The sequence below is a fragment of the Pongo pygmaeus genome, chromosome 17 (genome assembly GCF_028885625.2).
Source record: "Pongo pygmaeus isolate AG05252 chromosome 17, NHGRI_mPonPyg2-v2.0_pri, whole genome shotgun sequence".
Classification (NCBI taxonomy): Eukaryota; Metazoa; Chordata; class Mammalia; order Primates; family Hominidae; genus Pongo; species Pongo pygmaeus.
Genome location: NC_072390.2, coordinates 40,889,733 through 40,915,598, shown reverse-complemented (window position 1 = coordinate 40,915,598; position 25,866 = coordinate 40,889,733). Strand labels below are relative to the sequence as shown.

General features: G+C 43.0%; 1 protein-coding gene across 3 annotated transcripts in view; it reads left to right on the top strand.

Annotated features, from left to right (window-relative positions):
• KCTD1 (potassium channel tetramerization domain containing 1) overlaps positions 1-11,840 on the top strand; it is a 204,549-nt gene extending 192,709 nt beyond the window's left edge. For all 3 annotated transcript variants that reach the window (XM_054460654.2, XM_063653521.1, XM_054460653.2), the window contains exons 4-5: positions 6,898-7,203; positions 10,920-11,840. In XM_054460654.2, coding sequence (XP_054316629.1) covers positions 6,898-7,203; positions 10,920-11,078 — 465 coding nt within the window. In that variant the 3' untranslated portion in view covers positions 11,079-11,840. The remainder of the gene's footprint in view (positions 1-6,897; positions 7,204-10,919) is intronic.
• Positions 11,841-25,866: the final 14,026 nt, after the last annotated feature.

Below are 25,866 nucleotides of genomic sequence, written 5' to 3'. Positions count from 1 at the left end.
TCTCGATTTGTGTGGTTGCCTTGTCATGTGTAGTTTAGTTCATGAATCTATCCCCTAATTTCCTGTAAACTGGAAGTCATCTCTAAAGACATGATGGGTTTAAGTTAGACATGTTGGGGAGAATACATCACAGTGATGCTGTTTGCTTCATACTACATCACAGTAGCAAAGGCATGTGGTTGAGCCACCATTAATGATGCTAGGAATGAACTGATCATTGGATCAAGGTGAGTTGCATGCTCCTTAGGCTGCAATAAAAACGATCTCTGTCAAGCTCAAAGTAACATTTGGGGCCAAACAATTCTTTGTGGTGGGGCTGTCCTGTGCAATATAGGGTTTTCAGCAGCATCCCTCCCTACCCATCAAATTCCAGTAGCACCCCCTTCCCGGTTACAACAACCAAGAGCGTCTCCAGACATTGCTAAATGCCCTCTAGTGTCAAAATTACTCCTGCTCGAGAACCAGTCGTCCAGCTTAAGGAAGAGTTAAAGGGAGTATTGACAGGAAGCGCTTACTAGTTTATCTCATAGAATTAGTGGAAGCTTTCTCTCAGGGGTGGAAACACCAGGACCGCCCTGAAGACTTAAATTGCAGGAGCTGCCATTAACATGTGCCAGTACAGCAAGCCCAGGGCCTCTTTCCCCTCCCTTGGTCCTACAGAGACACCATCTGATTGGCTCAGCTTGGCTCCATGCCTGTCCTTTAGCCAATCAGCTGTGGCGACATACACATTGCTTCTAGGTCCTCATTCCTGCGGGTAGAACTTTCTCAGAGAAGGCAGAGTGGCGACTTGGATAAGCCCCCACTCGCCGGAGTTTCTTCACTGGTACCTGCGGGAGTGCCCACTCAGGACATGCCCCAGACCACGGCCTCAGCTACCGCCACCGAGGCTGTATCCGTGGTCTGGTGACTGGCGCTGTCTAGTACTGCCCATGACCTCTTTTCTCCTCCCAAGGATATTTTCCCAGAGGCAGGACTGGGAGGATGGGAGAGCAGCCAGCCCTACCCCGACACCATCTCTGATGGTGTCTCTGGCCCCCGCCCTCAGCACGCCCTAGACATCAGGCCTAGCTCCTGTGGTGTGCCGTCCTCGTGACTTTCCAAGCCAGGGTTTTGTTTCAGAATGCTGGTGGGCCTGCCTTCCATCCCGCCGTCAGCACCCTGGCACGGTCACCTGTGTGTGCTTCTGTCTGTAAGATGGGAGTGGAGACAGTGGCAGGGCATAGACGGGACACTGCTGCTGCTTCCATTTCTTTCAACAGCTATCAAGACTAATCCTAGTCTGGGTATCCTTGACCCAGGAAAACAAGAGTAGTCGGGAGAAGCTGGGAGTCAATGCCCCTGCATGAGGAGGGGACCGCCTGGTGAGAACTTTCAAGTAGTGGCAGGAGAAAAGGGGCACGTGGGCCAGGCCCTCCAGGCTTTGAAGAAAAGAAAGAATGGGCTGGGCACGGTGGCTCACACCTGTAATCCCAGCACTATGGGAGGCTGAGGTGAGCAGATCACCTGAGGTTGGGAGTTCAAGACCAGCCTGGCCAACATGGCAAAACCCCATCTCTACTAAAAATACAAAAATTAGCCGGGTGTTGTGGCAGGCGCCTGTAATCCCAGCTACTCTGGAGGCTGAGGCAGGAGAATCTCTTGAACCTGGGAGGCAGAGGTTGCACTGAGCTGAGATCATGCCATTGCACTCCAGCCTGGACAAGGAGAGAGAAACTCCGTTAAAAAAAAAAATTATTCCAGCCCAAAGGAGTATTACAAGCCAGGGCAATTAAGAGCTTTAGTACCCTAAACACTGAAAAAACTGCAGTGGCCACTCCCCCAACCTCCCGTCCCCGACAGGAAAAACAAAATCTTTAAAACAAAAGCAAAGTAAGTGCTGCAGAGATCTGTCTTTTCTTATCATCACCACTACTTGGTTGCTGTTTTGGAAATGGAAAAGGTAAAATCCTTTCATTTTCTTGGCACCCCTGCTTTGCTGGTGGTACCCCTGATACATAGGTGCCCTGCCTGCTAGGGAACCACCCACTGCCGAGGGTCCCAAGAGCAGGATCCCACTGCTCTGAGCCTGGGGGTGAGGAGAGCTAGAGCTCCTGGGAGGTATTGGAGACATTCCTCAGAGAAAAATCCTTTTTGTGCTCACGGTGCCTTCCATGGCATCTGGCATCTACACAGTTTTTAAAATGAAGTGGGTGAACAGTTGAGTTGCCTTTTGAATGTAAGGACCTGTCAGCTACTGGGTAAAGCCTCAGGTACATTCAGAAAATAAACCTTTCAACTGTTTTGCGGAACCATTGACTGTGAGGGGAAGCTTGCCCCAGTTCTCAGAACCTGTGAATACGATGCTTTACATGGCAAAGGGGACTTTGCAGATGTGATTAAGTTAAGGGTCTTGAGATGGGGGGATTAGCCTGGATAATCCAAGTGGGCCCTGTATAATCACAGGGGTCCTTATTTAAGGGAGGCAGGAGGGCCGGGGTTAGAGAAGATGGGATGAGAGAAGTGATGTGCTTGCTGGCCATGGGCCAAGGAATTCTCGCAGCCTCTGGACGCTGGAAAAGATGAGGAAGTGGATTTGTCCCCAGAGCCTCCAGAGGGAAGGCATCCCTGCTGGCACCATGACTTCAGCCCAGTGAGATCCATTTCCGACTTCTGACCTGGAGAACTGTAAGGGAATAAATCTGTGTTGTTTTAAGCCACCAAATTTGTGGTAATTTCTCACAGCAGCAGTAGGAACCTAATACACTGAATATATCGTTTTCCTCCCTCTAGGGAGGATGTTTTCTGAATTCCAATTATCAAACCCTGGCCTGTTTGCATTTTGGAGTCCACCACCCATGTCTGTTTTCTTGTCCCATGTACCTGTCCTCAGGATCTTAGGGAAGCTCATATGTAAAATGTGATCTTGATCTTCCTGCCTCAAAAAAAATCATTGTAAATCTTAAGTTATTTAAAAATATGTGTTCAGGCCGGGCGTGGTGGCTCACGCCTGTAATCCCAGCATTTCAGGAGGCCGAGGCAGGTGGATCACCTGAGGTCAGAAGTTCAAGACCAGCCTGGCCAACATGGCGAAACCCTGTCTCTACTAAAAATACAAAAATTAGCCGGGCGTAGTGGTGGGCACCTGTAATCCCACCTACTCAGAAGGCTGAGGAGGGAGAATTGCTTGAACCCAGGAGGCAGAGGTTGCAGTGAGCTGAGATCACAACACTGTACTCCAGCCTGGATGACAAGAGCGAAACTCCATCTCAAGGAAAAAAAAAAAAAAGTATTCTAAGATTTTGAAATGATTTAAACATGATAATAGGTCTGTGAGTAACTGCTTTCCCTTTAAATGTATATGGGGCTAAGCAAGAAATATGGATGGTGCCTTTTTTTTTTTTTTTGAGATGGGTCTTTCTCAGTCTTCTAGGCTGGAGTGCAGTGATGCAAACATAGCTCACTGCAGCCTCAACTTAGCTGGGACCACAGGCCCGGGCCACCACACCCAGCTAATATTTTTACTTTTTATAGAAACAGGGTCTCCCTATGTTGCCCAGGCTGGTCTTGAACTCCTGGCCTCAAGTAATCCTCCTGCCTCCACCTTCTAAAGTGCTGGAATTACAGGTGCGAGCCACTGTGCCTGGCCAGATGGTGCTTCTTAATCAGAGAAGATAAAATGGACATAGGACAGGGCAGAAGAGTGCTAGCATCTAGCACACTCTTGAGTGGCTTTGCTGAAAGCTCATTGCTCAGAAGGGAGGAAAAGTGGATGTTGTGAATTCATTTCCTTCAGAAAAACAGGTGCTGAACCTGCTGCTGCACCATAAACCCCTGCCTATTTCCACCAAGAACCTTGGAAACAAGAGACCAGTCATCTCGAGTTTGTAAAAGCCCCAGAAAGGACATTGCCAGATTAGAACAAAGGCTTAAGGAAAGATTTTGGAAAATTCAGAGGCCTGAAGGAAATAAGCACAAGGCCAGAGAACCTAACAGAAACACACTAAACTTTAAAAACCATGGTATTTAGAGAGTAAAGTTAAATGATCCCATCTAAGGAAGGAAAGGAGGTTTCTAAAGACAGCAGCCAGTGGGACTGACGCTGCTTTGCAGGTTCATTTCTGATGAGCTGAGACTGTAAGCGGGTGTTAGGCAGGATAGAAAGACACAAAGGAACCTGCCAAGAAAATGAATGGCCAATGTGCACTTCACCATGTGCAGAAAATGGTAACACAGCAAGAAGGACCATTTCAGTTCTCTGGCCGGCCAGTGCTTAGAGGCAAGGCAGCACGGTGAGCAGTCACCGGAGAGAAGCATGAGTGCTCGGCTGTTCTCTGTCATCTGCTCCCCATGACATAGCAGTGGCTTTACTCTGGAGACCAGATAGAACAGCATAGTAAAGGAAAAAATGGAGCCAGGATGATCAAGAGAGAGTAAAAGAACACCTGGTGGCTTAAAGCAGTTCAAGGCTAGGCCCATGAGACTCTAACCCAGGGGCAACACGACCTTCATAGGAGCGCTTCTGACTCTCGCTTTAATAAAACCTAGCAGGATCCCAGAGTGGTCACTGAGCACGACCAAAAATCTGAAAAGGGCCAGTGTTTCTCGACTTTTCCAAGAGTGGGTAACAATGAATTGGAGCAACATTATGTTGTAAGCCTCACTGCCCATCCAGGGCCAGACCTCAGAGTGGATTATTAAACAAGTGGCTTGTGAACCTAGAAGGAAGAAAAGATGGTGAGAACTCAGGGTCAGTGTGGGGAGGACTTCTAACCCCAAATCCTGTTAGCTTCATTCACTTCATTCACTTTGGACACACTGGGAGATCAGGGCTTTGTCCGCCACCATGCCCGGCTAATTTTTTGTATTTTTAGTAGAGACGTGGTTTCGTCATGTTGGCCAGGCTGGTCTCAGACTCCTGACCTCAGATAATCTACCTGCCTCCACCTCCCAAAGTGCTGGGATTACAGGCGTGAACCACCACGCCCAGCCTATAAGTGATATTTTCACTGGAGTCTAGATCCTTCCTTGTGCTAAGTTTTGTAATTAAATCTCACAAAAAAATAAAAAGCAATAGCATAAGTTCTCGCTTCTCTCGCTTGTGTAACTCTCATTGCTGTTTTAAAATCTCCTTGAGAGCTGTCCTGTTGGTAAATAAGTATTTAGGTCAGTATCTTACAGTTGGTGTGATGCCAAGATGACAAAGCCCCGGAGTGGGGATCCCAGGTAGAACCAGGAGGAACCTGCAGAGGCTTCCCCACTCCTACCCCTCAGGCTGGTCTAGGGGCCCCAGTTCTGCCCTGTCTTAAGAGTGGCCACACCTCAGCCTAGCTTTCAGCTCCTTAAAGCAAAACAGTATCTCCTCTGGGTCAGGAGCCTAAGCGGGTAGAACATGTGCAAGGAAGATTTTCAGAGCAATGGGCTCCTTTCCTTCAGGGAACCAAGACTCCTGTGGTAAGGGGGTTGCCAGGAAAAGGACAGAATAAAGCTGCAGCCCATTCCACTGAGATGAGTGTTGTCATCAGCATCTTCTACCGGATCCGAGTTTCTTTATATGGAAAGTGGATTACCCAGCTCAAGACCCCCAAGTACTCTCATCTCTCCATGCTGTTTTCTCTGGAAGTGTTGAATAATGCCGCTACTGCTGCTGCTGCTATTGCTTGATTTGCAAGAGAAAGAGCAAAGTGCAAAATAAAAATAATTATCCCATGGTCATCTTCTGCTTCTTGTGCTCTAGCCCATCTGGACATCAGGGGCCTCTTTGAGGCACTCGGACCACATATTTGCAACATTGGCTGTCATGCAGGCACCGGGCATCCCCTGCCAGCTCTTGCCCATGGACGGAAGGCACAAATGCCTGTGTCAGCTGATTAAAGTGTTCTCAGTCAACATGTCTAGACAAGTATCCACTTATCTTACACCCAGAAATGATTGTGGCCATAGCTACGTTTAGCCATAACATTGACCTGCTTGTTAACATTGTTCCTGAGTTGCTGCCTCCCCCTCATTCTCTTTTGTCTTCCCATTCAGTGGCTTATGTGTGTGTTTTAATACCTGTTTTGTTAGATTTCTGTTTCAATTCAACAGATTATTTTAAGGCTGGAGGAAAGGAAACCATGCCAAAAGACCAGGTGTTCATGCTTTCAGAAATGCAGAAATGGACAGGTTTTCTTTATTGCACATCTTGCAGGAGTCGAGGCCTAATGTTGTTTATGTCTCTGACTCTATGATGGCAGCTCCAACAGGTGGCACAGGGCAGTACACTAGCCTTCCAGGTCTCCACCAGCCTCCCCCGAACCATCACAAATCAACACCCAAGTTCAAGTAAAAGTAACATGCCTGCCCTCCAGGTGCCCATCCCCGCCTGTCTCTAGCCCTCTTATCTCTGTCCCACACCCTCCTATGGCCACCAAAGGTGACCCGGAGCTTCTGATGAAGGGTACCCATTGGCAAGGTTGTGCCTCCCCTTGGTCAATATATGCGTTCCATCCAAGAGGACAGAAATTGGGTTCTCACCGACACACTCAAACTTGAAATACCCAGAGACATTTTTTCTACTAAAAGAAACAAGTCTTGGGTGAATCCTTTCACATCTCAGTTTTCTCATCTGCAAAATGGGAATAATAATGGTTCCTAATTCACTGAGCAATGACAAGGGTTACAGGATTTAAATCATGTAACGCACTTAGAAGAGGCCTGACCAGCCCTAATCTACTCAGATCCTTTTATCTTCACTGAATGAATGAATGAATGAATGCAAACTGAGCCTCTACAAACATGCCGTAAGTGAAAAACACGCATGCAGATTTGATCACTGACATAATAAGAAGTGGAAAAATTCACCTCTTAGATGTGGACATGTTTAGTACTTTATGTTTGCAGTTTGCACTGTGAAATACCTTTTTTTTTTTTTTCCAGGACTACACTTTGTTATATGAAGAGGCAAAATATTTTCAGCTTCAGCCCATGTTGTTGGAGATGGAAAGATGGAAGCAGGACAGAGAAACTGGTCGCTTTTCAAGGCCCTGTGAGTGCCTCGTCGTGCGTGTGGCCCCAGACCTCGGAGAAAGGATCACGCTAAGTGGTGACAAATCCTTGATAGAAGAAGTATTTCCAGAGATCGGCGACGTGATGTGTAATTCTGTCAATGCAGGCTGGAATCACGACTCGACGCACGTCATCAGGTTTCCACTAAATGGCTACTGTCACCTCAACTCAGTCCAGGTATAGCATTGTTACACACTGTGTGGCATCAAATGTCACTCGTACTGTTGTCACTTAACCTTGCCCTCACATGGTGCCTTTCCTCCAAAGAGCTGAGAAACTCACTCAGTGACACTTCTGTTGGGTAGGTGAATTATCACCCTCTACAGCAGTCATTCTGTAAGTCTTGTGATTGTGCCAGGTGCTGGGATGAGCACTGGAGATACAGAAGAGACAGATATAGAACACAACAGCTGGGCATGGTGGCACACGCCTGTAGTCCCAGCCACTCCAGAGGCTAAGGCAGGAGGATCACTTGAGCCCAGGAGTTCAGGTTCAGCGTCAGCAACATAGTGAGACAAACAGACAGAGAACACGATGGACAGCTCTGTGTTCATGGAACTGCATTATGGGAGTGGAGTGGGAGGCAAACAGTCAACATAAATATATTGCCCAGGAGGTGGTAAGTGGATTTCTGGGGTAGAGTATGCTGGCATATTGAGGACTATCAGGAAAGCCAGTTTGGCTTGAAGAAAGTGACTCAGGGAGAGAGAGTACCCAGACAGGAGGCCCGGAAAAATCAGGGACAGATCACGGAGAGCCTCGTTAGGAGGTGGCAAGTGCCCTAGGATTGTTTATTTTGGCATCTTTTGGTTTTGGTTCGTTTGTGTACGTGAGCCAAATGGAAATCCATTGGAGGGTTTTGAGCAGAAGGGAGAACTGACAGAACTCGTATTTTAAAGTGAACATTGCCACAGCAGCTAGAGAATAGGAGAAACAAAGAGACCAGGCAGCAAGCTGTGGTTCAAGCAGTTGAGAAGTGTCCAGTTGTGTGTGTCTGGAGGGTAGAGCTAATAAGGTTTTCTGACGATGGCTGTGGGTTGTGAGACATAAGCCCGGGATGACTAAGATTTTTGACAGAGGAACTGGGTGAGTGGAACTGCCATTTCCTGAGATGGAGAAGTGTAGGGGAGCAGGAGATGTGGGGGTGGAATTGAGAACTCAGAGGCTAACGTGTGCTGAGCACCGACTCTCTGCCCTACCCTGGGCCATGGCCTGAACATGTGTTGTCTTCTTACAACCCTAACAGGTAAGCACTGTTAATCCTCTCTGTCTTGCTGATGGGAAGGCAGAAGCGCACCTGGGTCTTGATTTCAGCTCTGTGTGACACAAAACTGTTTGAAGTCAATGGAGTGAGGGTTCTGGTTTTTTCCCTCTTTCTTTTTAACTGGAATGGGCCCATGACTTTGTTCAGTATTTAGTCAGCAGAACCCTTCCCAAAGCACAGAGACTAGAAGCACCCACTCTTCTGTGCTGCCTCTTGAGGATTGTTCCACTACTATTTATAACTCTTTAAATATATGAACAGATGTCTGAGAACAGAAGAGCAGAAAACTGGCAGAAAATGTTCCCTAAGCATGCTAGCGGAAGGCACATGCTCCCAGGCGGCAGGGTGGCTGCTGGGTCGCAGGGTTCCGGAGGACGAGATTCGCGTTCTCACCTGTGCGGAGAGCGCCCCCTGGAGGTGTGTGGCGCTCCCGCATGGCCCTGCACAGCGTTCCTGAGACCGCCTCAGCAGTTTAAGCCTCTTTAAAGCCCAGAAAGCCTGTCCCCTTCCACACAACAGCCTGCCCTGGCTGCCACTGGAGCAGACAGAGGGGCAGAACCATTCAGAGCCAGCACAGGAAGGCCTCGGCCACACCCTCGGGCCGGTGAATAACGATCATCAATTCATATGCTTGACAGTTTCCCACATCAGATGTGGAAATTTTCATCTGGATTAACATGGTCGTATGACACAGCCATGACCTACCCTTGTGTCCTGCTGCACCGACCAAGAAATAGGCACCAGCCTATGGGCACGCAGAGACTCTGGGATAAGGCTTACAACACCCAATACCTCACTAAGTTGTTATGTGATCACTGTTTCAGGAACTTTGCTGTGAACGTGTTGTTGTTTCCAAAGTAATGGCTCCATCAGCTGTTTGCATTACATTGAAATAAGCTTTTGACCATATCCAAGGTAACATTGGATCACATTGAATAATTATCACATGATGCCTATCGGACTCCGAAGAAGAGCTTAGCGATTTCCTCCTGTTAGCATTTAGTGACCTTAAGACTCAAAGAAAAATGGTCATCAGGGTTAGGTTCTCTGCTGTTCATGGCTTCCTCCCCTTTGGATTTCCTCTCCTAATCATGGCAAGGAATCCTTTCCAGGGTGCTGGTTTGGCCAAGCAAGCTGGGGTGCCTCTTGCTGAGGGCTGCATTCCTCCCTCTGCTGGGGAATCCATGGAGGGAGCTGTTCTTCGTCTTTGTATTTACCTGCCACCAAAGCACACCTTGATTTTGAATTTAGGGACTGTTTTCTTCCTGTCCTTATGCTGACAGGTATGCATATGCATTGTGCATTTACCTACAGAAATACAGCACTGCTGGGTAGAATGTTAATTTTGTTTTCATAAGGACTTGTGTGTGTTTTTTTTAATTTGCCAGCACTTGAGGTTTTAATTTTTAGAAAACATACTCTCTTGCTTTCCAATCTCATCTAGTAAGCTGTTTTGCAACATAGCAGACTATATTCTATATTGAAGTAGGCAACTAAAAAATAATACTTTTTTAAAAAGTAAGGATTCACTTTACATTGACTACATTTCACTTCATTCCAATAAAAGTTTTTTTGAGGTGGGTGTTTTTTTGTGTTTTGTTTTGTTTTTTTAAGTTATGATTGAATCACTTTGCCTTTAAGGTGGTGTGGAAGTAATTTAATTATATTCAGAACTCGGGCAGGAAACATTTGCAAGTCTAATATTTGTTGGATTCTTAAAGAAACAGAATGCTCCAGATCAGTTTCCTGTATTTTTGTCTATCTAAGAGTCACAGGTACTGTTTCCTGCATTTGAGAGTGTCAGACATGTAGTGCCAAACCCAGGAATCTTGCTGGCGTTAGGTATTTGACTTCAAAATTAAGGAACAGATTCTATGGCTTACATTTGTATAAGAAGTTTAGAATATCTTTATTTTTCATACATTTTCTAATATGTAATCATTGTGCTGATTCTTGTCTCCTTGAATGCATGCAGGGCATAAATCTGTTTCAAATGCTACAAACTTGAAAACCTGTAGATAATCCTCTAGTGTCTTCAGTAATCCCTTTGTTCTGCTATTGAAATTACATCAATCTTCCAGGCCAAAACATATATATCAACTCGGTATTAGGAAACTTGAACAAAGGCGGAGTTGAGAGTACGAATGAATCACTGGCTAAGTAAACTCTGCCATCACTGTCCTTTCCAGATTCTTTATCATCTCATAGGATGTATTTTAGTGATAAATGAGCTTTGAAATGTGAATCCTCATTTTTGACAGAGAGGGCAGCATTGCATATACAAAAACAGGAGATTTGAGGCCAAACAGACCCGAGTTGGAAACCTAGTCCCATCACTGACTAGCCATGAACCTTAGTTTTCTCATCTATAAAATGGGCCTACCACCACCAAGTGTTGTAGCTGGTGTGTGTAAAGCAAGCATGTAAAGGCACATTTTAGGCATTAGAAATGCTTGCTTCCTCTCTCCTGCCTGTTAATCCATGGCCTTCCTTTGAGAGGAGCAGCTCACAGGGACATGGGTGCTGGATGAGATGAACCAGAGTGCGCATAATCTCAAACTTTGGGGTGTTTATGTAGCCATAGGACTTACCTCACCCCTAACTGGATGCTTGTCTTGTTCCCTCACAGGTCCTCGAGAGGTTGCAGCAAAGAGGATTTGAAATCGTGGGCTCCTGTGGGGGAGGAGTGGACTCGTCCCAGTTCAGCGAATATGTCCTTCGGCGGGAACTGAGGCGGACGCCCCGCGTACCCTCCGTCATCCGGATAAAGCAAGAGCCTCTGGACTAAACGGACATATTTCCTATGCAAAAAGGAAGACACACACAACCAATAACTCAAACAAAAAAGGGACATTTATGTGCAGTTGGGACAGCAAACCAAGTCCTGGACCTAAAATCGAATAAAAGACACATTTATATCCAATAGAGACCACACCTGTATTCATATGGGAACAATTGGAATAGTGATATCCTCAAGGTGTAAAAAATATATAAATATATATATATATGTCAAAAGGTAGGAAATGCAAAAAAGAAAAAAAAAAAAAGGTGATAGCCGCAGTTGGTGCTGTGATGGCCGTGAAGTGTCCTGGGCCTCCCGAGGCCTCTGACAAATAAACAAGCCATGAGTGGTGAGGACACAGTCTCCTTACAGTTTCCATTGCCAACAGCCATCCATATTTCTTTTTCCTTTGTCTTTCTTTTTCCTTTTTTTTTAAAAAACAAAACAGACAAAACACCTTGAATCAAGTTTGTTTGTATATGGAGGTTCCACGTCTCTCTTTAGGCAGGGACCAGGCAGGACTTCAGAAAAACCCTCATGAGCACATTGCAAAGATGTTAGACATGAAATTTTAAATGTAGTTTGTACAGAAGTCACACTTTTTTGTCCACCTCACAGATGTGAACTTTACTTTGTTTTAAAACTGATCAGTTTTGCCAAGGGGCCAGAATTATTCCTTGTTAGAATTGCTCCAGTTCAAGTCTGCTGCTTTCCTACAATTTTTCAAATTTTATAATGTATTAAATACAATAAACTCTGTTTAAAAAATAAGGTCTGTGTGAAACACACATGTGGGGGTGAGGCTGGATTAAAGTGAAATTTTTTCTTTTTGAAATTGTCCGTGTTGAGCATCAAAAAGAGGCTTGAAAGCCGGGGTCAGTTTTGAAGTCAAAACCTACCAAAGGCTAAGAATGTCATCACCTGTTCCAGACAGTTGTCTTCCGACTCAGCAAATGTTATTTCCTGTGCTTTGTTATTCTGCATTGGTTAGCAAGGTAAATCTTCCTTCTTACGGACTTTTCGGTTACACCTATTTCAGTTGTCTCTGGCTGCAGAGCAAGTCACACCAAAATTTAATGGCTTAAAACATTTTGTTCTGGCCTGTGATACTGGCCTTCGCTGGGCTGCGTCTGCTCCATGTCTGCTCCACTTCTCCAATCCAGGGGTCTGATTGGCGTGGAATGTCCTAGATGGCTCACCCAGATGGCTGCAAATACTTGGCTGTTGGCCTCTATGTGGCTTGGGCCTCTCTCAACATGGTAAGTGGATTCCAAGAAGGAGGCAGAGAAAGCCACAGTTCTCTAAAAGCCTGGGCCCCAGACTGCACAGTACACTTCTGCTGCTTTCTGTTGGTTGAACAGCCACACGGCCAGCCCAGACTCAAGGAGGGGGAAATAAGAACCTCCTGTTGGGGAAAGTAACAAAGCATTTGTGACCAACTTCAGTCTACCATAACACCTGTCCAAAGCATCTTAAAAGTAGGGCATTATGGCTTTGGAAGAAGTAGGGAACATCTCAGAGCCAGAACTATCATTTTATTATTAGCCAGAGAAGTAAAAAACCTGAGATTTCAACAGCACTTTAGAATGAAGTCCTCAGCTTTTCCAAGGTATTAGTGACCCTGATTCCTCCATCAGCCCTACACCCACCTTTCTTCCCTCCTCTTCCTCATTCCAGACACTCAAATCTGGCATGCTGGAAAGATTGACAGGTAAACTAGAATGTGTTTCTGGTGCAGAGATATTCCTGTGGTGATGGGTTATTTCCATCCTGAGCTTACTTTCTTTTTTTAAATTAAAAAGTGTATGCCTGAGGACACTAGTAATGAAAATATCTCTGGCTTCTGAAACTAAAAGTGAGCTGTTAATGGCTATCACTGCCTGAAACACAGGCGGCCCAAACACTGAATTACTTTAATGACGGCTAGCCAGGCTTCCACATTGCTGTGTAATTTCCCTATTTGAGACTAATACACCACTCTCTCAGATGGGGACAGACAGGGCTGCTCCCACCAGCTGCTCAGTCATCCATGTCTTACTGAAAGGAGAATAAAATTGCTCTATGATTTACTAGCAATCCATTCTCATTAGGCAGAATTTCCTCAAATCAATAATGCAAGGGCATCACTTTGGGACTCTGCTGGTTATTGTCATCAGTTAATGTTTACCCAGGACTGCCCATGTGCAGTTAGCATTGTCCCAGCCAAATACTGCACAGAATGGTGTGCATTGGCTACTGGCATCCACTTTGTTCTTTTCTAAGTTCTTCGGTCCATTTATATGACTGCATCCCAGTTGCCCATTGTTTCTACAAAAACTCTGATCCAGTTCAATGGAGCAAACATTTCACTTGTAATGTTCACCTTTTTAGGTCTTGAAACATGTAGATTCCCAGATACCAAAATACTTTAGGAAAGAGTAGGTCAATCAAAATGTCAAAATATAATTGAATCACGACTTTTTTCTTTTCTTTTCCTTTTTTTTTTTTTTTTTTGAGACAGAATCTCACTCTGTCACCTAGGCTGGAATGCAGTGGCACAATCTTGGCTCACTACAACCTCCACCTCCTGGGTTCAAGTGATTCTCCCACCTTAGCCTCCCAAATAGCTGGGACTACAGGCATGTGCCACCACACCCAGCTAATTATTATTATTATTATTATTTTTGGTAGAGACGGGTTTCGCCATGTTGGCCAGGCTGATCTTGAACACTTGAACTCAAGTGATCCACCCCTGTCGGCCTCCCAAAGTGCTGGGATTACAGGCGTGAATGAATCACAATCTTATTTTTCACTACTTTTTATTATTCAATATAAAGTTCATATTCAAACTTTGCCAGTGTTCCCAAAAGGATCTTTATAGCTGTGCTTTTCACCTAGAGGATCTGATCAAGGATTATGCATTGTATTTATTAATAATACCCCCCACCCCTTCCTTTTTTTTTGGAGGCGGAGGAGTCTTTCCATGACATCGACTTACTGGAAGAGTCTAGGTCAACTGTTTTGTAGATTGTTGCACAATTTGGATTTGTCTGATTTGTCCCTCACTGGTAGAGTCAGGTTTTTTGGTTTCAAGAATACCACATAGGTGATATCATGTTCTCAGTGCATCATATCACAAGACTCAGTTTGACCCATATTAGTAATGGCAGTTTTGGCCTCTTGGTTAAAGTAACATTCACCAAATTATCCAGTGTAAAGGTAGCTTTTTCTTTTTGTAATTAATGATTACCTGTGGGATGACGCTATGAGACTATAAATATCCTGTTTCTCAACACACTGTCACCAAATGGTTTTAACATCCATTGGTAATCCTTTCCTGAATCAATCATTACCTTGGTAGCTATAAAAGTTTGCTTTTTAAGAAGCCACTGTTGGCCGTGCGCGGTGGCTCACGCCTGTAATCCCAGCACTTTGGGAGGCCGAGGTGGGTGGATCATGAGGTCCAGAGATCGAGACCATCCTGACCAACAGGGTGAAACCCCGTCTCTACTAAAAATACACAAATTAGCTGGGCGTGGTGGCGCGTGCCTGTAGTCCCAGCTACTTGAGAGGCTGAGGCAGGAGAATCACTTGAACCCAGGAGGTGGAGGTTGCAGTGAGCCGAGATCACGTCGCTGCACTCCAGCCCAGGCGACACTGCAAGACTATCTCAAAAAAAGCCACTGTTGCCTGAATCTTTGATAGTTGAAATAATCTCTCTTTTTTTTTTAAGCAAAATATATTTCTTTAGCCTAGGGCAGACAAGCTACACTATTTGACCTGCTCTTTTCTAAGAAGTATTTTAGAAAACTAGAATAAGGCAAGCCACTTATAAACTGGTTCCAAATATTAGATGAGTTTCTCCATAATAATAATAGTCATCCATTTAGTGTTTGCTGTGTGCCAGACCCGTACTGAGCACTTTACCTGTTAACTCATTCAATCCTTATGACCACACTGGAGGTTGTATTATCCATCCCTATTTCTTGGTTAAAGTAACTAAGACCCTGAGACATCAAATAAAGGATATGATAAAGGCTAATGTTCGATTAAGTTTTATAAAGAGGACCCAAAACAACTATTTAAGAAAAAGTAAGTTTTACGTTTCAATAGGAGGAAGGAGTAGATTATTAGTTAACAGCATTTTCTCCTTATAACGGAAATGCACTCCTGTAAAGTATTTTGACCATCTTCTTCAGTATGTTGGGCACTTGGCTTTGCTGATACTAGGGCGACCATGACATGGTTTCCGCTGTGGGTTTCTGGGGAGTGAGAGGAGCGGGGCTCTCTGCACATCTAGAGGTGAATTAAGGTATGTGCATACCTAACTACTGTCCAAGGCACAATGGAATATGTCGTTTCATATTTACAAACCAAGGATTCTAGAAATGCCCAATCATATGGGATCATATCTAGTCTGGGAAATTAGAAAAACCATCCTTTGGGGAGGTGGCGCTTGAAAGATGGGTAGGCTTTGCAAGGAAGGAGTATTTGGGGGTGGGGCAGAGGCTCTGAGCTGGAGAAGCACAAGGCAGGGTCAGCACATGGTGTGGGACGAGGGAAGCATGGGCTAGAAAAGGAAGGTGGAATTGGATTTTGGGAGTGTGAGAGGGGAGCTGATCTTGACTGCCAGACAAGGATTCGGACTTTATTTAGGAACCACTGGAGAATCACAGAAGGTGGGCAGATACTCATTTAGGGAGTCTGCAGGCTTGACTGTCTGGGAACAGTCTGTTGGTGGGAGGGGCAGTTAAGTGGCTGTTTTCCCCATTCATCCATTCATGATGAATGAAGCAGGCTAAGAGCTGATGACATAAAGTTGTATGAGAAAATAAGACATCACCTTAGTGTTAGCACAGCAAACTCAGATGTCTCCAAGGGCTGGGCAAGTTACATGAATCAGTAAGAGATAGCCAAACTGGAACATTTGAAGGAGCAGCCCCTACTCAACCCCAGCAGGTTGCAGCTACAGGAGAACGGTGTCCTTCTACATAAACATCTCATTTTTCTAGAAAACCTGGGAATCCAGACTTTTGTGTGAAATCTCTAGATGTGTAAATATTGGGGCTAACTCATTTTTTTTTCAAATGTACAGCCCAAACAAGACATCTGCAGACTACAAGTTTGCAACTCTGAGAGTTATGAAATAAAACAATTTTAGACACTCTAGAAAAATTCCATTTGGGTGGGACTGCATGTGAGATCACAAAAACTAAGTTGATCAAGGACATACTTTATAAAAAAGGAAAATTTGATGCAAATTTTTAGTTTGATTTGATAATATCTTCTGATCACAAAGAACAACACTTATTCACATACACATACACCAGGTCTGAATAATACTTTGAACTCAACAATTTCTCCTTTTCCAACGCATGCAAAAAATGAGCTTGCTGTCATTGGCAGCTGCAGTGTGCTCCATTGTAAGACACTAGACAAAAATGCCATTGCAGTAACTATTAGTAGGAATCTACTGGTAGGAATTACTCATAACATTTGTGACTGACTAATATTCATATATAGGACTAAAACCCTGAGAATATGCATTGTGTCTGACTTTGTCACTGTCAGGCAGCTCTTTTCCATAAAAGTTGATCATGGGTTCTATCAGTGATTTCCAAACTTGCCTGTTCTTAAGACACACAAAAGGCATTTTTTAAGTTATAATTCCAGCCCAGCACCACCCCTCCACCCCATCTCCCCATAGATTTCTGAATTCCACTTTTTTTTTTGAGATGGAATCTCACTCTGTCACCCAGGCTGGAGTGCAGTGGCATGATCTCAGCTCACTGCAACCTCCGCCTCCTGGGTTCAAGTGATTCTCCTGCCTCAGCCTCCTGAGTAGCTGGGATTACAAGCGCCCGCCACCATGCCCAGCTAATTTTTTTGTATTTTTAGACGGGTTTTTGCCATGTTGGCCAGGCTGGTCTCGAACTTCTGACCTCATATGATCTGCCCACCACGGCCTCCCAAAGTGCTGGGATTACAGGCGCGAGCCAGCATGCCCAGCCTGAATTCCACTTTGTAAATGAAGAGCCTGGGATTCAATATTTTAATAATGCCCAATACAGTGACTCTTCAGACAAGTATTAAAAACACTGGGTAACGTCATTGTGCTCCCCAGCGTAGCCTAAGAACAGTAAATAAGGATCTTCTGAGTGTGCTTTTGTTATGTGCCTTTTTATGATTTCACTGATGTAAACAATAGTTGGCATCTGCTATTCTTTTGAAGTTCAGACTGAATACTTCCAAATGGAGTTAATGGAGGAGGTAGGGGATGTGTGTTGGGGGCGTTGCAGGGAAGTACTTTAGTGACATTTAATCCAAGGGCCTTCATCCTTTCCTAATTAGGCAGAAAACTGCCCAATCCTGTGGAAATAGCCCACCAGCTACGGAATTCTTATACCTCCTCTTAAAAAGCTGTCAGAGGCTTAAGTGAACAGAAACCAGCACAGGAAGTAATTACCATAGCATCTACCACCTGTAACAATAGCCTACTGTAGGTGTATAGGTCCGTCTTTTCCCTTGTGTTTTAATCTAGGTGAGTTTCTTTGAAACTTAATGATTTCAAAACTTCCCCATTTGAAGGGGAATGTAAATCGATAACCCTAACCACTGACCACAAAGCTCCCTTGCATGTGCTAAAACGTTCGCGTCAGAGAGCTCAATCTGACTGCATTTCATGTGACTCCAGGTTCATTCTCTCTGTCTCTCCTTTTCCCCTCATTCCCAGTGTGAATCACACAGTGCTGCACTGCTCCTCCCAATCTGTTTATCAGATTGTGCTTGTCAGAAAAGGGAACAGATAGTACAAGTATTAAATTATGCTGTTGATCAGGACTAAAAAAGCCACAGAAACATGTATTGTGCGTTCCATTCAAACTTTGGAACTTGACTCGGAAAGCCTGTCCCAAAAGCTGAAGATCAAATCCTTGTCACAGAGGATCACACTCGTTGGAAAAGAGGCAAGATCAGTTGGTTAAATCCAGTTTGAGGAGGCCTTACAGGATCATCTGAAGGTCTGCAACTTGAGCAATCTGACGCAGCTGGGTTTTTAAGTTAATTAGCAGTAATGGGAAACTGGCTTGGGAAGGGGCAATGGTGGGAGCCAGATGGCTTATGTGCCCCTAAAATTTAAATTTTCATCCATTATTGCTCTTTATTTGAAATTTTTAAAAATTATTTAAGATGTTGTTCTTCTATAAGTCATATCCTTAAATGTTTGGTCTCTTACATACATAAATACCAGAAAATTTGAAATTCTAAGTAGAATGCATATTCATGAAAATAATTCAGTTATAGCTCTTAGTTTAAGCATGGTAGACGTGTTTCTAAAACAGAATATTGACCTGTATAATCTTTTCCCTACTGCCATTATAATATCAAAATCAGAGTTATTTTCCTCTAGGTAGGAAAGGAATGGGAGAAAAACTACACGCACACCCCAAATTCTTCCTTCCAATAGCTTCCTGCCTCTGTCCAGTCTGCAATAACACCCCTCCTCCACCATCCACTCCCCACTTTTCTTCCAAAGTTAGTCAAGTGATGGATGGAGATGACTTCTGCACAATCACTAGAAGCCTTCGTGTAGATATTAAAAGCATACAAAGAGAATGACTTGCCTGGACACGGACAGGGCTGCAGGCCTGCATTGAGGTGGCCTTTCACAGGGCCCATGGAAGAGCCACAGACAATGCAAGGCCACCAGGCCACTTACTTCTCAAATTCTCACCCCAGGTGTGAGTGTCTTTTTCTTGCATGTCACTGCTTTTCTCAGTCTCCTCTACTCTCCCTGCGAGATCTCAACCATCGATGGCTTTCCTGTCACCTGTGCTGCAGGCAGACCTCTCCCAGAGCTTGGGTGGGGTAGCCAGCCCTGAGGATACAGGACGAATAAGACATGACCTTGCCATTTGACTTTTAGGCAGGAGGTTAAGCCATGTAAACCCATTGATTCAATATATTTTGTCATAAGCAATGATAGATGTAGGATCTGCCAAACATTCCCATTGGACTATCAAGAACTGAGCTTATTTTGGCCCCTGGGCCTTTCCTTTCTCCTTTTAGATTTCCTATCTCAGTTCAGGATGCTCCTTTCTGTTCACACCAGGGAGCCATTTCTGCAATCCCCATACTTACATGGTCACCAAATTCTACAGAAAGTATCATTTAAATATTTCTTAAATTGGTCTTTTCCTTTCCACCCCTACCTCCACTTACCAATGTCATATTATCAATTCCTCCTATATGGACCATTTCCATAGGATCTTAACTGCTTTTTCTGTTGAGAATTGAGATTGTCACCCCTTAAAATCCATCCTCCACATTGCAGCCTGGTTACTCCCCTGTTAAAAGCCTGACAGTGTTTCCTTGTTGTTTTTAGAATCATATTCTCTCCTTAGTGTGGCATCCAAGCCTCCTTAATCTAACTCTACCTACCCCTCAGCCTCATCTGGGGCCACCCCTGGCCTCCTACAAAATACTTTTAGTGTCATATTAGTTTTTTTTGTTTGTTTGCTGTTTTTTGTTTTGTCTCGTTTGTTTTGGAGACAGGGTCTCACTCTGTCGCCCAAGCTGGAGTGCAGCAGTAGCACAATCATGGTTCCCTGCAGCCTTGACCTCCCAGGTTCAAGTGATCCTCTCACCTCAGCCTCTGAGTAGCTAGGACTTTAGGCACCCGCCACCATGCTTGTCTAATTTTGTGTGTGTGTGTGTGTGTGTGTGTGTGTGTGTGTGTAGAAATGGGGTCTCACTGCCAGGCGCGGTGGCTCACGCCTATAATCCCAGCACTTTGGGAGGCCAAGGCAGGTGGATCACAAGGTCAAGAGATCGAGACCATCCTGGCCAATATGGTGAAATCCCATCTCTACTAAAAATACAAAAATTAGCCGGGCGTGGTGACGTGTGCCTGTAATCTCAGCTACTCAGGAGGCTGAGGCAGGAGAATCGCTTGAACCCAGGAGGCGGAGGTTGCCGTGAGCCAGGATTACACCACTGCACTCCAGCCTGGCAACAGAATAAGACTCCGTCTCAAAAAAAAGAAAGAAAGAAATGGGGTCTCACTATGTTGCCCAGGCTGGTCTCAAACTCCTGGATTTAAGCAATCCTCCTGCCACAGCCTCCCAAAATGCTGAAATTACAGGCATGAGCCACCATGCCCTGTATGTCATATTGTTCTGAGTCTCCCTGCTTTGTAATACATTTATCCTGTTATTTGTTTAATCACTTGCCACTCATCCTTCAAGACCTTCTTTACCCATCACCACTTTTTCATGTGCTCCTCAGATGGGTGACCCATCTCTATGGTCCTAAAGCACCCGATTTGTACTTTTATTATCATACTTACAACTTAATATTGAAATACCTACATGTATATGTTTACTAATCTAATGGCCATCCTTAAGATCTTCAGTGGAAGAAATCTGACTTATTTATGTCCTAGCACTTAGTAAGTGCTAACTAAATGATTGTCGATGACAGATGAAATGCACATCTGAAGTCTATTATTTGTAGAACTAGGCAGAGTATGGGTTTCATGTTCCTCACTCCAACTCTTAGAGAACTTATTTCTACTCATAAGCACTCAATTAAATAAGAATTAATGTAAAGTATAATAACTGACATACAATAGAGAATCAATTACTAGTAATATTAAATCCCTCAAGCACTTTGGTTCTTTTAATGTTTACTTTGGATTTTGCCTAATCTAAAGTCATTCAAGAGTTCCACATTTGGCCAATATGAAGTAACAGATTACTCTCCCTCCTGAAACAACTCACAAACTGGACAGATTATATGAAACAATGATTTTCAAGACATTGAATATGAGGCAGCAGAGGACAGTGATCCCTGAGAGGTGGAGAGCAAACAAGGTGAGCCCTATGATTGCCCTGGCTAACTGCCTTGAGGAAGTTTCCAGGCCATGTTGCAGGGAGGGGTAACCCATTCAGAGGCTAATGCTTTGCCTGAGTTGAAGAGATGGAGATGGTAGTGCGGGGAAGCCAAGGCAGCTAGAATTCATAGGGCAGAGCAATGGACATGGGAGAGATACATGCAGAAAGAGAAGACTGAAGAACAGAAGAGACTATTCAGCTGAGTACTGATCAGTGCATGTGTTGGAAGAAATCACTCAAGCCTAGGGGAAAAGCTACATAGAAGAATGAGAGAAAGCAATCGCCATAGCCCACCCAGGACCAGAAACAGTTCCTGCTCTCAGCAGACAGAGTGGAAAGCCTCATAATGAATGGGGCATTGGTTAGAGTACTCAGAATGCCAGAGTGCTGGAGGGAAATGAGCCCTAGACTAAACACAGCTCTGATCTTACCTAACAAAGCTTAAAAGCAAATCCCAAAAGGATCAAAGTGTTTCCAAGTAACTCTACTTCATTCTAAAACAAAGTCAAAAAATATTGATAGAGATACACAAATATTCAGCACCCAATAAGGTAAAATTCACAATAACTGGTCTCTAATTTTTAAAATTACCAGGCATTCAAAGAAGCAGGAAAATATAACTCATAGTAAAAAATAAAATAAAATAAATAAATCTAAACCAACCCAGAGGCCGACCCAGGTGGCTCATGCCTGTAATCCCAGCACTTTGGGAGGCCAAGGTGGGTGGATCACTTAAGGCCAGGAGTTCAAGACCAGCCTGGCCAACATGGTAAAACTCTATCTCTACTAAAAATACAAAAATTAGCTGGACATGATGGTGTGTGTCTGTAATCCCAGCTACTCAGGAGGCTGAGGCAGGAGAATTGCTTGAACCCAGGAGGAGGAGGTTGCAGTGAGCTAAGATCATGCCACTGCACTCCAGCCTGGGCAACAGAGCAAGACTCTGTCTCAAAAAAAATAATAAAAATAAAAATAAATAAACCAACCTAGAAATGAGGAGACATTACACAATCGGTAGATAAAAACACTAAAACAGTTAATAAACTTTATTCTATATGTTCAAGGAGCTAAAGACTTAACATGTAAAATGGTGACATGGAAAATATAAAGAAGAACAATATCAAATTTCTAGAAATAAAAATTATGATGTCTGAAACACACACCTGATGGGATTAGCAGCAGATTACAAAAGATTAGTGAACCTGAAGATATATTAAATAGCAATAGAAATTTCCTAAGATGAAACACAGAGTCTTGTCTTTAAAATGCTGAAACAAAATGAACAGAGCATATTGAACTGTGAAATAACTTCAAGCAGCCTAATACACACGTAATTGCAGTCTCCCTCAAGGGGTCAAGGGGGCAAACAGAAAAATATTTGAAGAAATAATGGCTGTTTTCCAAATTTGATGACAACTACAGTATAAACCCACAGATCCAAGAACCTTAATGAACTCTGCAAAAGAAGCATAAAGAAAAACACACCAAGACACATCATAAACAAATTGCTTAAAACCAATGATAAGGAAAAAAAATCTTAAAAGCTGCTAGTGGGGGAGGGAGAAGATACTTTATGGACAAAGGTGGAAAGATAAGGATGATGGCAGATTTCTTATCAGAAACATGCAAGCCAGAGACATTGGAACAACAAAGTAAAATTACCTTTCAAAAACAATGGTAAAATAAAAACATTTTTGGGAAGACAAAATCTAACAGAATATATCACCAGCGGATTTCTCTACAAAAAATGCTAAAAGAAGTCCTTCAGGCAGAAGGAAAATGATGCCAAATGGAAATCAGCTTCTATACAAAGAATGGAGGGCACCAAAAATGGTAACTATGTGGGCAAACATAAAGGGCTTTATTCTTTATTGTTAACATTTTTATAAAAATAACTGTTTAAAGGAAAAATAATAACACATCGTGGGTTTATAGCTTATGTAGAAGTAACATTCATAACAACAATAATGGAAGGGACAAATGAAATTATAAGATGCCTATATGTTAAGTGATATCAAATCATTTGACAAATAAGACTGTGATAAGTTAAAGATACTACAAACCTTGCAACTACTAAAATAATGCAACAGAAGCCAATAAAGTGAAATTATTTTTTAAAGTACTCATTTTATCCAAAGAAGGCAGAAAAAGAAGAAAAACAAAACAAAGTGCAGATTGGAAAAGTAAAAATTAGCAAAAGGATATAATTAAACAAAACCATATCAATAACCACATTAAATGTAAATGGCCTAACACCTCGATTGAGACAAGATCGTCAGGCTGGCTAAAAAATATGACACCCAACTATATGCTGCCTAAAAGAAATCAATTTTCTATTTTTTTAAAAAATAGGTTAAAAGTAAGAGCATAGAAAAACGTATCCCAAACTAACACTAATCTAAAGAAAGCTGGAGTTGCTATATTAATATCAGGCAAAGTGGACTTCAGAGCAAAGAGTATTACCAGAAATAAAAAGATCATTTCATACAATAAAGGGGTCAACAGGACATACTTCTAGGCTTTTTATTTCACATAATAACAGGACTTTAGAATACAGAAACTAATAATTAGTATAAATTACAGGTAAATATAGGCAAATCAGATGTATAGTCAGAGATCTGAACACCATTCTGTCAAGAAGTGATAGGAAAAATAGAAATTCAGTAAAAATACAGACTTGAACAACTCTAAAAACATAAAACAAATCTCAATGGATTTAAAAGAAGTTATACAAAAGAAATTATCTAACCACAATGGAATTAAAGAACTGGAAAATCCACAAATATTTGAAAATTAAATGTGTTTTTAAATAGCCCATCGAAGAAGAAATCAAAGGGCAATTAGAAAGTATTTGAACTGAATGAAAATGTAAATATAACATACCAAAATGTGTGGGATTCTGCTGAAGCAGTACTTAGGGGGAAATTTATAGCACTAAACATCTACATGAGGAAAGAAGAAAACTTTCAAATCAACAACTCCGGCTTCCACCTTAAGAAACTAGAAAAAGAAGAACAAAGAAAATCCAAAGTAAGCAAAAGAACAAAAATAATAAAGATCAGAATAGAAATCAATAGAATAGAAAAAGAAAAAATAATAGAGAAAACCAATAAAATGAAAATCTGGGTTATTAATAGAAAATTAATAATATTGATAAACCTCTAACCAAACTAATGGGCGAAAAGCAAGAGGACACAGATAGTCAGTATCAGGAATAAGTAAATTACTGGAGTCCAGATTCTAACCCAGACCTGGCCAACTATCAGGTCCACACCAAGTTGACTCCTGGGAGTTGAGTGAGGCATACCAGATGGACAATCGGGTTGGGCTTATATAAGGTTTTCCTTGATCCATAAATGGGTCTCTAACAAGCTGAATAACCTTCCAGATTACATGCTGACCACCCAAACGCTTTCTGGCAGCACTTATTTGTAAAGAATTTCATATTTTGTTGCTCTTAGATGAACTGTAATAAATTTGTAATGAATTAGAAAAGCAAACATTACTTTTTTATTTGGTAAATTATCTGACTTTTCAACCTTAAAATATTTTTTTAAAATAGATTCTTAAATTCTGTACTTCCTTCAAACAAAAAGCATTTGCCAGAAAAACAAAAGTCATTATGGCTCATATTTCAAAGATGTTTTACGCCTGGCTGCATGCTTGAATCTTGGCTATACCCAAGTTTTGGATAGGGCTGCCTCCTTGATAACCACTGTGAAGTAACGACAGGGTTAATCAGAGTGATGGGATGGGGTGGAGAAAAGAAACTTCAACAGGCTGATCTCTCCCTCTGCCTTTCTAGTCTGAATGCAGCTGATAAATGAGTTCATCTATCACACAAAATAGCCTTTGTTTCATTCTGTAGCTTTCTGGCTTTCCACTGCTAGGAAAAGAAAAGAGGCAGTATGGTTTGCCTCAACTTGCTACTTACCACTGGAGCTTTTCATTTTTAGACTTACTATACAGTAAAACTATTTCCTGAAATTTGCCTTTATTTCAGTGTTAACCATTTCCCCCCAGCTTTCATTTTAAAATATTCAAACCTGCAGAAAAGTTGAAACAACAGTACAAATAAGGCCATGCACTCTTCACTTAGATTCATCAGTTGTTAACGTTTCACCAGGTCTGCTCTCTCCTTGTCCCTGTGTATCGTTTTTGCTGAGCTATTTGAAAGTAAATTGCAAGCAGCGCAGCAATCACCCCAAGTACTTCAGCACGAAATCGCCTAAGAACAAGAACATGCTCCTACTTAACTCTCAGTGTGATAATACACACACACACAGAGTCAATATTCAAATTTCCCCAACTGTCCCAATAATTTTTTTTTTTTTTTTTGAAACGGAGTCTCACTCTGTCACCCAGGCTGGAGTGCAGCCACACGATCTTGGCTCACTGCAACCTCCGTCTCCCAGGTTCAAGCGATTCTCACCCCCTCAGACTCCCAAGTAGCTGGGACTACAGACAGGCACCATCACACCTGGCTAATTTTTGTATTTTTAGTAGAGACGGGGTTTCGCCATGTTGGCCAGGCTGGTCTCAAACTCCTGACCTCAAGTGATCCACTCGCCTCAGCCTCCCAGTGTTGGGATTACAGGCGTGAGCCCAATAATTCTTTTAAAAGCTGTTTTGTTTTGTTTGCTGACTCGACCCAGTCCAGTATTACACGTTGGATTTAGTTGTTATAATGCCAAGTGCTTTTTAGCCCACATTAAACGTGTGTCTGATTTGTCACTCCCACTGATTAAGAAATCTCAGATAAGTGAAAGCTTGATTCTGCAATTAATCCGGAAGTTACAACTCTTGAAGTACAGCCATGAGTATCAGAACATACTGTTCCACACAGCGGAAGTGGCTACATCATTAAATTATCCTGTTGAATAAATGACATAACTCATTCAGAAATGGTGCAGGGCATACAG